Genomic DNA, 15,394 nt, shown 5'->3' on the forward strand with positions numbered 1-15,394 from the left:
ATCTGACTATACATACAACCTAATGAAACATTCCTCTGGACCACAGTGCACCAACATATATTACACACAGCACATAAAACAAAATATCACCACAAATAAGTTAATAAAATATAATTCAAAGTGGAAGTAGTGAACAGCACGGGTGAACAGTAAACAACTCGCTATCCTAGTGACGAGACCTTGGTGGCAGCAAGTTTTTTATTAGCCTCTCAGCCTGGAGAAAGAAGCCATTACCCACAAGCTGTAATGTAAATTTGACCATTCAGAGGAAATAATAAAAACTTACAAGAAAACTATTAATCAGAACAAAACATGCAGGACAAAAAAATTATAGCCTACATGCTAATAATTGCCAAGATTGTATGCAAGCAACAATATGATGTGCATAGGTTTAGTGCTATGTCCACATATTGTTCACAAAAATACAAATCTGTCATCAAATGCTATTTGTGAGCACCACCCTGCCACTTCACATTATTTAAGTTAGGTGGTCACCAGATTCATCATTAATTATTTTGTAACAAATTGGTAGAGTAAGAGAGAAAAGGCACATAGTTACAAGTATGACAGGATTGGGATAAGTACATCTTTGGAAGATACAAGGACAATCAAAGCAAACAAAAATGTCACCTTGAAGCTCAAGTATAAAAGCCATAAGACTTATTAGCCCCAAATGTCTGTCTAAATGTACTCTATTCCAGTATTCACCCACTTAATTGAAGCTGAGGTTCCAAACTTCAACTCAATACCACATGCAGGATATCTGAGCTATACTGATGGATTCCTCATGGGAGTCCAACAGAAAAGAATAAATTTCCTTAGATTTCTGGGCTTAGGCTAGACAATGTGTGTCTGTCAGATTAATCATGAGAGTGGCCATGACAGTAGCAGCAAGTACTATATATATTAATTCCCTTTTCAGTTGATGTAATTTTATTTTGTTTTTACATGTGTACTTTGTTTTTTTTAAATAAACAATGATCATGATTTTGAGCATTACATCTGGTGAAAACATTTACAAGTATTCAATTTAAACAATATTTTTGACAACCAGTGAGTGTGGAAGATTGACTTTACCAGCCAACAAGAAAGAAAAGAGACGTGGACATCCTTTTAAGCCATGAGATGCTCTGCCTTACCTGAGGTTCCTCTTATAAGTTCAGGACCAGTTTCGTAGCAGTAGACTGCAGAGAAGATGGGCGCCACTTCAGGACAAGCAAATGTTGAGCTTTATCAGTGGAATATTCCCCTATTTATCCACTCTTTTTTTTTTACCACAACTAATTATGTGAAGGTGCGCGAAAGCAGAAGGCTAAAACAAGTTGATTCACCAAACAGGACAGAGCTAGTGAAGGACAGAAGAATGAGTGACTGAAGAACTAGCGGCAGATGAAGAATTTGGATCATCGGAATCACTTCTGGAGCAGGTGAAGTTTGCACAAGGAGGATATGTTGTACATTAACTGGAAATGAACAAATTTTGTTGCAAGGACACTTGCTTGAGCTGCTTAAGAGGGTTTAAACTAATTTGGCCAAGGAAAAGGAAGCACAGTTGCAGTGCAACAGATGGGGAGACCAAGTCAAATGTAGAGGATAAATCAAGCAAGTCCAGTGAGCAGAGAAAACAAAGGCGGGCTAGGGAGCATGAAAAGGATAGCAGGCTCAACTACGTGTATTTTAATACAAAGAGTCTCCCAGGGAAGTCCATCAAGCTTAGAGCATGGATTAGCACTTATAATTATGATATTCATGCAATCACTGATATGACTGAAGGAAGGGCAGATTTACGGTGTCTTCGTATTAATGCTTGGAGTATTCCACTGCCCGCATGCAGCTACTCCAGCCATAAAGTATAACCATTTCCTTACCCTACCAGTCAGAGCTTTATCAGCTTCTGTTAGTTTCACAACAGCTGTTTTTCTTTCTACTTTTCCAGAGTTGTCCATTTTTGGTGAATTTTGCTGCTCAGAATGTGTTGCTATCTGATCATTAGACCCAAAGGTGGACTTGTTCTTGCCAAAATTACTGGAAGAGAAAGAAATAATTCTACAATGAAACACTTATGGTCATATCTCATAGAATAATAAAGGATTTTATTGCATTTATGGAATACAATGCCAATTAATTGTGATTATGACTCAACATGTTACATTACTGAACAGAATTGGAACACCACATGCAATATTTTGCATACCATAGTTCATTAAAATTTATTCAAAACGCATTGAAAGGTTTTTTCTCCCCCCTCAACTCTCTACTAATCCTTCTACCAACTCACTTAAGTCATTGTACTTTGACTATTTTCCTCTACTAAAAGGAATGTGTGCATTCTCTTCTTAGCTTCTCGAACATCAGCAGCACACACACAAAACTATTGTCAGGCAGCATCCCCAGAAATGAACAGTTGACGTTTCAGGACAAGACTTTAGGACTTGAAAGAAAGGAGAAAGATGCCAGAATAAAAAGGTGGGGGAGGGCAAGGAGGATAGGTAAAAAAATAATAGATTAAGCCATGTGGGTGGGAAAAATAAAGGGCTGGAGAGGAAGAAACCTAACAAGAGAGGAGAGTGGACGACAGGAGAAAGGGAAAGAGGAGGGGCACCGGGGAGGTGATAGGCAGGCAAAGTAAGAGGCCAGTGTGGAAGAAAAGAAGAAGAGGGCAGAGGGAAGGAATTTTTTTTTTTTTATATATATAACCAGAAGGAGAAATCAATGTTCATGCCACCAGGTTGGTGTCTACCCAGACATGTTGTTAAGATGTTACTCCTCCACCTGGAGGATGTGGCACAAGAGGCAGCCATGGACCAACATGTTGGAACAGGAATGGGAATCAGAATTAAAATGATTAATCACCAGAAAGTTCCACTTTTGGCTGATGGAACGGAGCTGCTTGATAAAGCGGTCCCCCAATTTATGATGGTTCTTACCAATGTAGAGGAGGCTACACCAGAAGTGCCAGACACAATAGATGGCCCCTGCAGATTTGCAAATGAAGTGTTGCCTCACCTGGAAGGACTGTTTAGGGCCCTGAATGGAGATGAGGGAGGAGGTGAATGGACAGGTGTAGCATTTTGGCCACTTGCAGGGATAACCTATCCAAACTTCTGTTAAAAGTTGACATCAAGCATACAACACTTGTGCTGACAACTTGGTATATCTGATAATAATTAACCAATGGTGAAGGACCATCAATGTGTGCTTCCTGCATGCATAAATAGATACCCCAATCTTCAAGACCAAAGTCCTCCATCTTTAAAATCTACACTATATCAGATCATTTGAGCAAGTAACTATTTTCAGGTCTGTTCTTTACAATAACAGGTGGCACAGATGCCTCATGGTCAGCACAACGCTTTACAGTACCAGCAACCTAGGTTCAATTCCCATCGCTGCCTGTAAGTAGTCTATACATTCTCCCTGTGACTATATTGGTTTTCTCTGGGTGCTCAGGTTTCCTCCCACAATCCAAAGACCTACCGGTTGTTAGGTTAATTGGTTATTATAAATTGTCCCATGATTTGGCTAGAATTAAATCAGGGATAGCTGGGTGGCGTGACTCAAAGGGCCAGAAAGGCCTATCCCTTGCTGTATCTCAATAAATAAATAAAACAAATAAATGTGCTGGGAGGGAGATTAGTTGGGAGGGACAAATTGACAAGGAAATCATGGAAGGAGCGCTCCCCGCAGAAAATGGTGAATGGGGGGGGGGGGGGAACGAGAAGTAAAGATGTGTTTGATGACAGGATCCCTTTAGAGATAGCTGAAGTTGTGGAGAATGATGTGTTGGATACGGAAGATAAGGACAAGATGAAGTCTATCACTGTTAAGGCAATGGGAAGATAGGGTGAGCATGCAAGTCCAGAAAATTGAGGAGATGCAGAATCAACAGTGGAGGAAGGGAAATCCCGTTCTATGAAGGACAAGGACATCTCTGAAAAGGGAACAGCAAATCCACAGGAGAAAGGGTGGGAAGAGATATACTCAAGATAGCCATGAGAATCAGTAGGTTTATAAACAGTTTGACTCCAGAGATTGAGGCGGAGAGTTTGAGAATGGGCAGAGGGGTGTCAGAAATGGACTACGTAAATTTAAGGGCAGGATGGAAGTTCTCAAACATTATACATGTTAATTAAACCATCCACCAACTTAATTTGTTAAAAAAAGCATCTCAAACTAACCAGTCTCTTTTCATGACATTACCCCTCCAACTCTGCCAAATTTTACTCTGCACTCTCCAGTATTAAAACACAACCTTTGTTGTTTATTACCGGAACTGTACATAGGACTCTAACTATATGCCAGGGAATCAATGCCAAGAATGATTTTTAAATCTTCAGATAAAATAATAATTGAAAAAACCTAGAAATCAATTTCAAAAAGGAGAGATTAACATCTGACCAATATTTTAAAAGTAGCAGCAGTGGAAAAAGGTAAACAACAGCAATAGAGTATATGGCTTCAAAATAGATTAGTATGTGAGCTGGCAAACAAGGGACATGCAGCAGAATGGATGACAAACAGGCTCCAAAATAGAAAATGGAAAGTGGTTGTACAAATAAGATTGCAGAATGAATATGCATACTATTAAATTTCATTACAGAGGACAATACAATTTGCTGGAAGAACTCAGTGGGTCGAACAGCCTCTATTTGGCTGGAGTGAGTGAAGGAAAAAGAAATCAATTCTTCAGGACAAAATCCTCTATCAAGACCCAATGTCATTCTTGGCAATGATTTTTTAAACTCTTCTCTGGTTCCCTGGCATAATAGCTGTAGTATTATATACATTTCTGGCAGCACACCAGAGGAAGCTTATGTTAGTACTTGAGAATGTATTGAAGATGCTGGCAGAATTGGAGAAATTAATTAAGATCTTGATCAGCTAAGTTCCTCCTGTAAGTTGCTGCTCCAAATTCCAGCATCTGCAGTGTCTTGATTCTCAATATAAAAGGTGAAATATCTTGCTGGAGGAATAAAAAAATATATTGCTTGGAAACTAAATGCGAAAGTGTTTTTTTTTAAATCTCAAAAGGATCTATTAGTCCACAAGAAAAAAATTACAAGTCAAAAAAGCTGTAAAACTTATTTCTGGAAGAATTATACACAAAGGCAAATTAACAAACATGAGAAAAAATATTCAAGAGTGGGATGAAGATGCAACTTCCTCACAGTACAAAACAGCATCTTTAACTGGAAGTTAATGAGATACACAAGGACAAAAAGGAATAGGCAGGTGCAATGATATGTTAGTAGAAGTTTGTGTGGAGCACATACAACAGTACAAATTTGATGAGCCCAACAGCACAATGAAATCCTGTAAATTCTAATCAGATACCCTGTTTACACTTCTTCATCATGCATGCTCTATTAATGTTACACCTTCCGAAACACTGATTTTTACACGCATTTAAAAGAAAACATTCAATGTGCATTGTTTTCCAAGTTCCACAGAAAATTGGAAAATTTCATACAATTAACATTTCATATCACTTCAATACTTTTGAAATTAAGTTTGTGCTCAGTATCGATTGACAACTCAAAACTACAAGACATACCCTCGGAGGAAATCGTAACATGTCTTTTGTGGACCATTGGTATTTTCATCCTGTTTCTTTCCAGCTGAGTCATCTAAGCAAGCAGTATGAAAATTAACCATTTAGTATAGCATCCTACTTTAAACAATGGTAAAAAGCATTAAAATTGACTGCAATTCAACAAAGATATTGGTTTGACATTGAATTAAAGTCCCTATCAATGAGCCATAGATGCTGCCTGACCTGCTGAGTTCCTTTTACATTTTGTGTGTGTTACCGTCTTACCAATCCACTAGACTACTTGACAGTGGTATAATCTTCAGATACAACAAATATGAAATACTATCTTAGTGCTTCACTAAGCAGTTTACAAATAGCTTGGTTTTCTAACCTCATTCCGCATCTCAAGAATTAAGCACATTAAAAGGACAGAGGGATAAAGTGTATTTTAAGTGAAGCAAATCCATGAATGGAGCATCTGCAGTTATCTGAAGCATTACACTAGACAGGAATATGCACAAAGTGTCAATGAGCTACACTGTTCGCGTTTTTAAAGTCAGAAATACTTTCCTACTTGAGCACAGACATACATTTGTGTTTTGATCAAACACACTTGTGTTTAATATGAACCTATCAAAAGATACAAGATGACTTAAGGTGCAAATGGATAGCTCTAAACGATTTCTGCTTTTAAGTAGTACCTCATTTAAACAGATGGACCTGATGAAATTTTAAAGCCAAAAGTATTTTGAATTCCTGAATAATCATTTCAGAAACAATAAGGATACCTTGGACTTTGTGACTGTTGCTTCTGAAATCAATATATTTATTTTATTATAGAATATTTTAGAAGTCCCTCATTTTCCCACTATCCTCTGTACAACACCTTGAAACTGATTTTGGCATTAAATTCATTATATGTCAACAATGTGTCATCTTCTAAACCAGTGGTTTTCAAACTTTTTCTTCCCCAGTGACCCACCTTAACCAAATGGTTGAACCGGGGATCCACGAATAACAAACTGATTGTTGCTGATATAACTATTGATACATACAAGAACCAGTCTTAAATTACTTCTATTAAATGCATTGATATTTACCAAGAATGATAGATTTGTTGAAGTTGTGTAAACAAAAATTATTCTCCACCAAAATAATAGCTAAGATATAACACAGCAGGTTGTAAATTAGCATCACTCAATTATAAATCTGCTCACTTACCTAAAAATCTATGACCTAATTGATTGAGAAAATACACAAGCCAAAAAGTGGCTAACAAATATTTCTAACAAATACTCAGAATAATACTCTCAGGCCTGCTCTACAAGCATAATCTAATGTTAATGATTTAAAAAACACTTCATAGGAGCTCCATTAAATACAATAACAACAGAAAGCTTTGACAAAGTACAGGAACATTATACCACCCATGGAAAGGGAGGTTATGGAATCACACCATACTGGACCTGTACTTCACTGACAAAATGATTAAACTATCGAGAAAGGCAATTCCAAAGCATTTCTAGACAGTACAATGGATACTTATATCAATTCACCTTCATTTTCTGTTGGTGCATGCATTCGGAGGAATTCTGAAAACGCTCCTTTTTGTTCTAAAAGTTCCTTGTAGGTTCCAGACTCCGAAATTCTCCCATCAACCATCACAAAAATCCTATTCATTTGAGGCAGGAAGCTAATACCATGAGTTACAAGGACACGGGTCTGTAAAATTAATTTTACCAAATTTAATTCAGTGAGTAGAACTTATTTTAGGAGGAGAGGGAGTCAGAATTCAACTGTATACAGCAGAGCTTTCTGATGTTGCTCACCTTGCCTTTCAGTAAACCTTTGGGTCCAATCACTTTTTCAAAGATATGACGACCAACATGTGAATCAACAGCAGAGAGTGGATCATCCAGAAAGTACGCTGCTTTATTACTATATACTGCTCGAGCAAGACTCACCCTCTGCTTCTGTCCTCCAGACAAATTTACACCCTATAGGATGAATACAAAGCACTTACTTATTTGATCTTATTAAACAATCGTCTGTTGGTTGAGACAGTTGTACACTCATGTTAACATGGTTTGCTGTGCACACTTCTTTTACGAAACTTACAATATTTTACACTTAAGAACCAGAAGACAGGCTTCATCAGAAAAGTTAGAGGCCCTTTTCATTTGATAGTGAAAAAAAGCAAAACTTTCCATTTTATACTGTTACAGATTATTTTAAAGAGTTTTATTATAGGTATTAAGCATTTTGGGAAAAAAAGTCAAACAAAGGTTTAAGTATTACTTAGTGGCCAACTTACTCAAAGATGACAAAGCTCACATTTTTCTACATATTCAAATATGTCCTACACATTCAAATACTCCTGGTTCAGATCCCTGCTACGACGACATTTGATAAACTAAGTAGCAGCAGTCTGTTCATTCAAATTTACTTTCCTGGAGTGCATCTGCTTTCTCCGAATAAGCCAATTGAAATTTAAATCCGATCATGTTTCAAAGAGCAGATACAAATTCATTTGTTCCAATCATGTATGGGCAATTGAATGGAATAAATAGTTCATGAGCAGACTTGGCTAATTGCTCTTCCTATAAACGTTCTGTCATTTGTTAGTTTTACAAAATGTTTGCTGCTATTCCAGGTGCAATCACAATGCACCAATATACAATTGTATGATTACACAATAAATAGTTTTCCACCTACAAAAATATTTCTAGTAATCAAATACATTTTAATTTGAAATTGAGCATTTATGAAATATATGTGCATACTCAACCTTCTCTCCTATTTCTGTTTCATCCCCTGCAGGCAGAGTCTCCAGATCAGGCAGAAGTGCACAGCTCTCAACCACTTTATTGTACCACTCTTCCACTAATTTCTCACCAAAAAGAATATTTTGTTTTAAAGATGCATTCTGAATCCATGCCTGCTGTGGAACGTACGCTACTGAATTCTGTTAACAAACAAAACCATGAGTAACTTTCTACCCTTTTTTAAATCTTGATGCAATCTTTAAGACTATAATAAGAAGAGGAAAAGGGTTTCACATATTTGCTATTTCAACAAGTGTATTAGTTGATTGCATACAAGAAGTTTACAGCACGGAAAAACCTCAATTACTCCAAGGTGTTCATAAATAAAACTGATGTAAATAATTCATTTTTAAAACAGTCCACCAGGCAAAATAACATTCTAACTGCGGCAGAGGACAGACAATGGTCTTCATTCAGGATTGTATCTTTCATCCTATTTGTCCATCAGGCTACTGAAACCACTTGGACTTTTAACAAACGTATAGCCAGAGAAAAGAAAGAAAGCCAATTAAACAAAAGGCAGGTTTGAATGACCATAATCTAGACAAGGATGGTAGAGAACACTGGGACGATAGTTCACAAATTTATAAAATGACATGTATTTAGGAGCAAGAAACTGAACAACTTTTGCAAAGGATTTAAAATAAACTTAAGGGGAGTGGTAGTGACCATTTACTAACACAAAGAATGTAGCTTTATACAGTACAAGAAAACACAATTAAACTTGTAGTCCGGTCAGCTTATTGACGAGAGAACTAACAGAACTTCTAGTTGTGTACAGTAGGAGGTAGAAGGAATGAAAAAGGGGAAATGAAATTATAGAGAACATGGATGGAAAAAAGATGGATGTGAACAAATAATTACAAGTAGTTCATGCAGTTTGGCAAATCAATTAACAAAAGATGAACTTAATACTGTTTAATACTACAGGACACTGATTATGCAGCTTTTAAGAAGACCTGGCAGACATCAAGTCTGCATATAAAAAAAAGGAACATTAAAGCTCTAAAGAAAATGTATATACATTCAAGCAAGGCACCATGAAGAGATTACTTCTATCTGGGGAAAGAATTAGCACAATGGAGTATTTTTCTTTGAGGGGAAAAAAAAACCTGAGTCTTCTAAAATTATGAATGGATTGCACAGGGTAAATATAGAGACCAATTCCACAAGTGGGAAAAGAACGTAAAGCAAAAGAACCAGATGGAAACGTCAATCAGAAATAAAAATCCAAACTAATAAAATGACAAATACAATTAGTTATTTTAATACCAGTATTTAAGAATTTATATTCCACAAATTCAAAGTGAATATATAGTAATGTGCTGTAAAAGTTTTATAATATGCTAATATATTGGGTGGCATGATAGAGTAGTGGTTAGCACAGGAGTTCCAGTATCAATGACTCTTGTGAGGGTTCAATTCCCACCACTGTTTGTACATTCTCCCCATGACCGCATGGGTTTCCACATTCATTGACATATGGGTTACAGTTAGTGAGTTGTGGGCACACTATTTTGGTGGCAAAAGGGTGGCGACAGTTGCGGCTGCCCCCAGCACATTCCTCAGACTGTTTTGGTCATTAAATCAACCAGTACATTTCAATGTACATGTGACAAAAAGAAAGCTCATCTTTAATCTCTTTCTCTAACATCCCCTTCTGAAACTTCTGAGCAATTTCCGACTCTAATTACAAAAGCATAGCCAACCACTTACAAATGGTTTCCAGTCCCGACCCACAACTTCAACTTCCACAGATGCTGCCTGACCTGAGTTCCTCCAGCATTTCAAGTGTTGCTCTGAAACTTCAGCATCTGCAGAATCTCGTCTTTACAAATTGATTCTCCTCTCCACCCATCCCAGCACAGATTGCATGAATTGACCCAAAAGAGAACACATCCCACTTACCTACAGTACTGTGCAAAAGTCTTAGGATTCCAAGACTTCTGCACAGTACTGTATTTGTCAACGTGGAGCGGAGTGCGAGTTTGTAAATCTGGTGGGAGCAAAGAATGTTGGGAGTGACGAGGGAAGAGCGTCGTGGAGGAGTGTGGGACAGATGGCAGAGAAGGAATGCCGGGGACGAGGGGGTGGGGGGGGCATGAGTGAAGACACATGCAGCCGGTCCTAAGACACCAGGCAAGTTTATTTTATTCCAAACTATTGTTTCATTGATCATTACAGAATGTCTCTCTGGTGATTCCTGCTCCCTCTCCTCTCCTTTCCCTTTTCCCCAACCACAATTCCCCTCTCCCTGCCCCCTTCCCACTCAGTCCTGTTGGCATTTCAAAGTCCAAAGTACATTATCAAAGTATGTATACTATATACAACCTTGAGATTTGTCTCTTTACAGGCAGCCATAAAACAAAGAAACACAATAGAACCCATGAAAAAAGACCGTAAGACACCTGATATGCAAAGAAAAAACAACGTCCAAACAATAAAAATAAGCAAATAGCATTCAGGACTGAAGTCTATGAAAGTAAGTCCACAGCCACAAAGCCAGTCACAGCTGATCCAGAAGCCTGTTAGTTGCAGGCCACAGGCTCAGTTCAGAGCAGAGACAAGTAAACTTTGCCGAGCAGCAATCTGAACACCAGCCCATCCCTCTCCTCTGGCCCCAACACCCACACCTTTTCAATCCCACCAGGGGCTTAAATTGGCCAAACTAGGGGTTGTTCCTCACTGTCATACTGGGACCCCACTGCAGCAAATCTGCTCCACCTCTGTTCTGCCACTTCAAATCGCCTCCAAGTCTACTCCAGCAACGGCCAAACATTGGCTCATTCCCCGCTCTTGGGCTCGAGCCCTGGTGCCTCGATTCAGCCCATACATGCCAAGCTGCAACCCTCCTGCACCTTTGAGATTTCAGTTCACACAGCAAAAAAATTCCAAGTCGCATAGGCAGTTCAACTCTGAAAGGGAAGTTACAGCCTATTGATTGCAGTGATCGTTTGAGGAAAGAGTGTGATTAATAAAGCAGTTAATAGTTTTGTTTGCTGCCAGCAAGTCAATGCGCTCACCAACATCATCTCAAACCAGAGTTTTTCCATCACAACAGAACAGTAATGATAAATGTCCCCTGCTTGTCCAGCCAGTGGGTTATCTGGAACCAAATGGGACAAAGCCAGGTCCTCAAGGGTGATCATACACCAAGTTTCATTAATTAACCAAAGCAGTTAATTGATCATCAACAGCTGGGTACATTGTGTATCATTGTTCAGCATCAGCCATGGCAGATTGACTTTGCCATGAACATATCACCCTACAATTACTTCAGATCCAAAGACATGCTTCCTGAATCAACTCCTATGAGAACATTCATTTGTGGGACAGAGGCAGTTGTCAGAAGGTTTGAACAACCAGAGGTTCTTATAACCTGTTAAGTAGTATGACACATCACGTGAAGTGCAAATCATCTTCTTGTGAGGTAGCCCTTTGGGATTGAAGACGATTTGCTTTTGCACTGGTTTTGTGGCCAGTGAGGTCAATGTGGGAACTGCAGACTCTTCCATAGATGAGGCAGGGGGAAGCCAATGAGACGGTCAAGAGGGTTATTTACGCAGGTCTTCTGTGCACTCCTGGTGCATGGCCTCAAGATGCGCAGTAACCCCTGGCATGCTCTTTCATCACTCTGAGCAACCACAAGGCAAGTCAGTGGAGACCATGCACTTTTCCCCAAGGAAACTTGCTGTGTTTGCTCTATGATATGCTTCAACATTCTTCTCTGCCGAGTAAATTTCCTCCCACAGAAGAGCTTGGAATGGAGTGTTTGTTTTGGAAATTTGCTGTTGGATATGCAGGCAACAAGACCTTCCCAATACAGCTGACTGAGAGTAATTACGTTTTTAGTGATGGAAAATTCTTGTAACTGCCTGACCACATCAAAGGATTACACACATTATAACCCAATGAATGACAAAATCAGTTACAAGCAAAAAAAAAAGAATCAGCAGTTGCTGCCTTATCGATTACATGCAGGCAACGAAAGGGTCTCCCTTCTTATAATCCAGTCCCCTGGATATAATAGCCCTTTTGTTTCACATTTTAGCTTACTTTTCATTTTAATTATGAGCAGAAAGATGTTTTACCTTAACAGCAACATAGCCTTCTATTTTCTCCATTTCCCCAAGCAATGCAGAGAGCAGGGAAGACTTTCCACATCCAACTTGTCCAACAACAGCCACAAGAAAGCCATCTGGAATTTCTATATCAATGCTATGTAAAAGGAGAACGGAAACAAGATTAAGAAATAAGCAACAAAAATGAATTAAAGTAGTTTTCCTTTTTGGGAAGAATGGCTGTTATCAGTAAATTGTCAAACATATGAAGCCCCCTCACCAGGTTCATATGGAAACTTGGCTCATTTCCGGCCCCACTAACAGCTACAGGACTCACCAGTGAGAAAGCCACCCTTCATAAATAATAGGTATCTAGGGTCAATATGATTTGAAGTCCAACCAAACAGGAACATCATGATGTTCTGATTAAACAAACCTCGATTTGAGTGAATGATGTGTAAATACCTTTATACAATTGTCAGTCGGCATGAAATAACAAATCATACACTGCATAAAATTATAAAGAAAGTATATTTAGAAGGGCCCATTACAGTTAACCCAGTCCAAACGTGCACACAAAGTTGGATCTCATACTGGAGTCATCTTTAACTCACACACTGGGCCCACGGTCTGTGTGAAAGCACACACCACATTGTAAACTTAGTTCGAAATCCACCTCAAACAAACAGGCACTCTCTCAGGAATATTGGCCCTTCCTCTTTGGAGCCATTCATCTGCACAAAGCACCTTGTGCAAAAGGGATGGCATCCTCAGCCATCTTTCCTCCTGTCCTTTCCAGAGCTCCCTCCTCCCAAAAAGACTATGAACCCCACCAGTGTCCATCACAAATCTCTCTCCACCCAGCTTTCTCTAGAACCTTCTCTCAATTCCACCATCCTGATTGGTTGACACAACATTCCTAAGATGAACATTATAGCCCCTTATCTTTAGCCAAAAACCAAAACATACTAAAAGCAGAATGCACTGCTTTTATGGAACTGCTAAAGTGTAATACCTACAGCACAGCAGTAAAAATCTTAAGCAGAGCATTACACATAGTTAATCAAAATTGTCCAACTATTTTTCCAATGTTACCTCTGGGTGACTTAATTTGCTTTAGAAAATCAAGAAGCAATGCAAACTAATCATTTACCTTGCACACAATGAAACTCTGCAGGTTATAATTCCCACTATTCCAAGCTTCCAGCAGTTATAACTGCTGAAAGTCTATGATGATAATTTGTTGAAGATGACAATTTGTGCTTTATGATTAGAATGTCCATTCAGAAGCTAAGTTGTGATAGCTTCTGGTCAAGACGGCAACAAGCTGCGGTCTCCATTGAGGTCATGGCCTAGGCTTTGAGGACAAAGCAGAGTCAGGTTAGGGTTTGAAGATGGGGATGTAGCAAAGTTAGAGGTCAGGCTGGAGTTCAGATTGGAGCACTCTACGGTCAGCAATCGCTGTGGACAAAGACCATCGAGGATGACGGCTGACATTCCCCCACCCCAGAGTAGGCAAGCCCCCCCCCCCCCCCCCCCCATGGATCAGCAGGTCCCGAGATTGGAGGTCTGTGAAGGCTGCAGGCACAAGGGCTGGCAACCCCCTACGCTGGTGATTCCAAGAGCCTGGAGTTCAAGGCCGGCAGTTTAGGATCCCGTCATCGGCAAGTCCTGGTTTTGATATGAAGATTGAAGTCAGAAAGTTGAAGACTGAAGTTGCCAAGTCCAGAAGTCAAGTCCTGATGGCCAAAGCCCTTGATCTACAAGCCCACTTGGAAATTTGAGGCCCGATGTCTTCAAGTCCACAAGTCCACCGGAGGATGGAGGCACATAGACAGCCTGTCCTGAGGTTGGAGGCCTGTCTGTATGTGTGAGTGGGAAGAAAAGGATTTGTTTTGCTGTTGTTATGGTGTTGCATTATTGATGCTGCTTGTATTGCTTTGCTGAACATTTTAGCATGCTATGTCCACACCAGAGTGTGTGGTGACATTTGTTGGCTGCTCCCAGCACATCCTAACATTGTACTGGTTGTTAATACAAATGCTGCATTTCACTGTATGTTTTGATGTATATGTGATAAGTATTAATCTGAGCTTCAAGAGTCATTTTACCTGTTATTTAATGAAAATTACAGGGAAAATAAATGCAGACATGCTGAGTGTGAAAGTGTTCATTTGATGAGAGTCCAAAGCAATCTGGAAAGAAAATGTGTCTAGAGATGATTTTAAGGTATTAAAAGAAAAAGTATGGAAAGACAGGACTTAGAATATGCACTCAAGCCCAAATAAACCAGTAAATGCTTTTGCAAAGGTGCTGGAGAATACGTTTCATGTCTAAATCTCTTTGGATTATAGTTGTGTTTATGAATAATGAAATAAAACAGCTTATTAAACACTGATGCGCACTAATGAACTTAAACACATTAACCATAACTAAGCCAATGGAATCACACCTGCAAATATAATTCAGTGAATGAATTTACACAATAGTTTATTGTCCCTCTATTACTCAAAATTATATAGCCAGAACCAGGCCAAAGTTCAATGTTTTCAGAAAATTTTTCCTCACTTCCAACAAGTGACTACCCACTTTCCAAATTAAGTAGCAAAGCAATAAGAAATCTGGGCAAGTCAAGAACAAAAGGGACTAACACATCTTCCTCAATGGTTAATAAGTGACCCTTCATATAATCACTTATATTTTGAGCTCATATTTCACTTGTGTTCAGTTGAAGGTATACAACGTTAAACCAAGGCCATTTGGTCAGGCAGACAAAAGAAAATCTTATGGCTTTACTTTACTGGGGAGGACATGGTCAATATCACTATCTTCAATTGAGAGCACTGAACAGATATCAGGGGTCCCCAACCTTTTTTTGCACGGTGGACTGCTTTATTATTGACAATATTCTTGTGGACCTGCCGACCCTGGGGGGGGGGGGGGGGGGTGCGTAGGGTTGCCAATGGACAAGAGTA

General features: G+C 39.1%; 1 protein-coding gene across 3 annotated transcripts in view; it reads right to left on the bottom strand.

Moving 5' to 3' along the window:
* The window catches only part of abcc1 (ATP binding cassette subfamily C member 1 (ABCC1 blood group)), a 112,703-nt gene that overhangs the window by 22,310 nt on the left and 74,999 nt on the right, over positions 1–15,394 (bottom strand). For all 3 annotated transcript variants that reach the window (XM_072268813.1, XM_072268812.1, XM_072268815.1), the window contains 6 exons: positions 12,450–12,576; positions 8,322–8,498; positions 7,363–7,530; positions 7,090–7,255; positions 5,555–5,627; positions 1,869–2,025 (listed from right to left, as the gene is read on the bottom strand). In XM_072268813.1, the coding sequence (XP_072124914.1) occupies positions 1,869–2,025; positions 5,555–5,627; positions 7,090–7,255; positions 7,363–7,530; positions 8,322–8,498; positions 12,450–12,576 (868 nt within the window). The remainder of the gene's footprint in view (positions 1–1,868; positions 2,026–5,554; positions 5,628–7,089; positions 7,256–7,362; positions 7,531–8,321; positions 8,499–12,449; positions 12,577–15,394) is intronic.

This window comes from Mobula birostris, chromosome 9 (assembly GCF_030028105.1).
Source record: "Mobula birostris isolate sMobBir1 chromosome 9, sMobBir1.hap1, whole genome shotgun sequence".
Classification (NCBI taxonomy): domain Eukaryota; kingdom Metazoa; phylum Chordata; class Chondrichthyes; order Myliobatiformes; family Myliobatidae; genus Mobula; species Mobula birostris.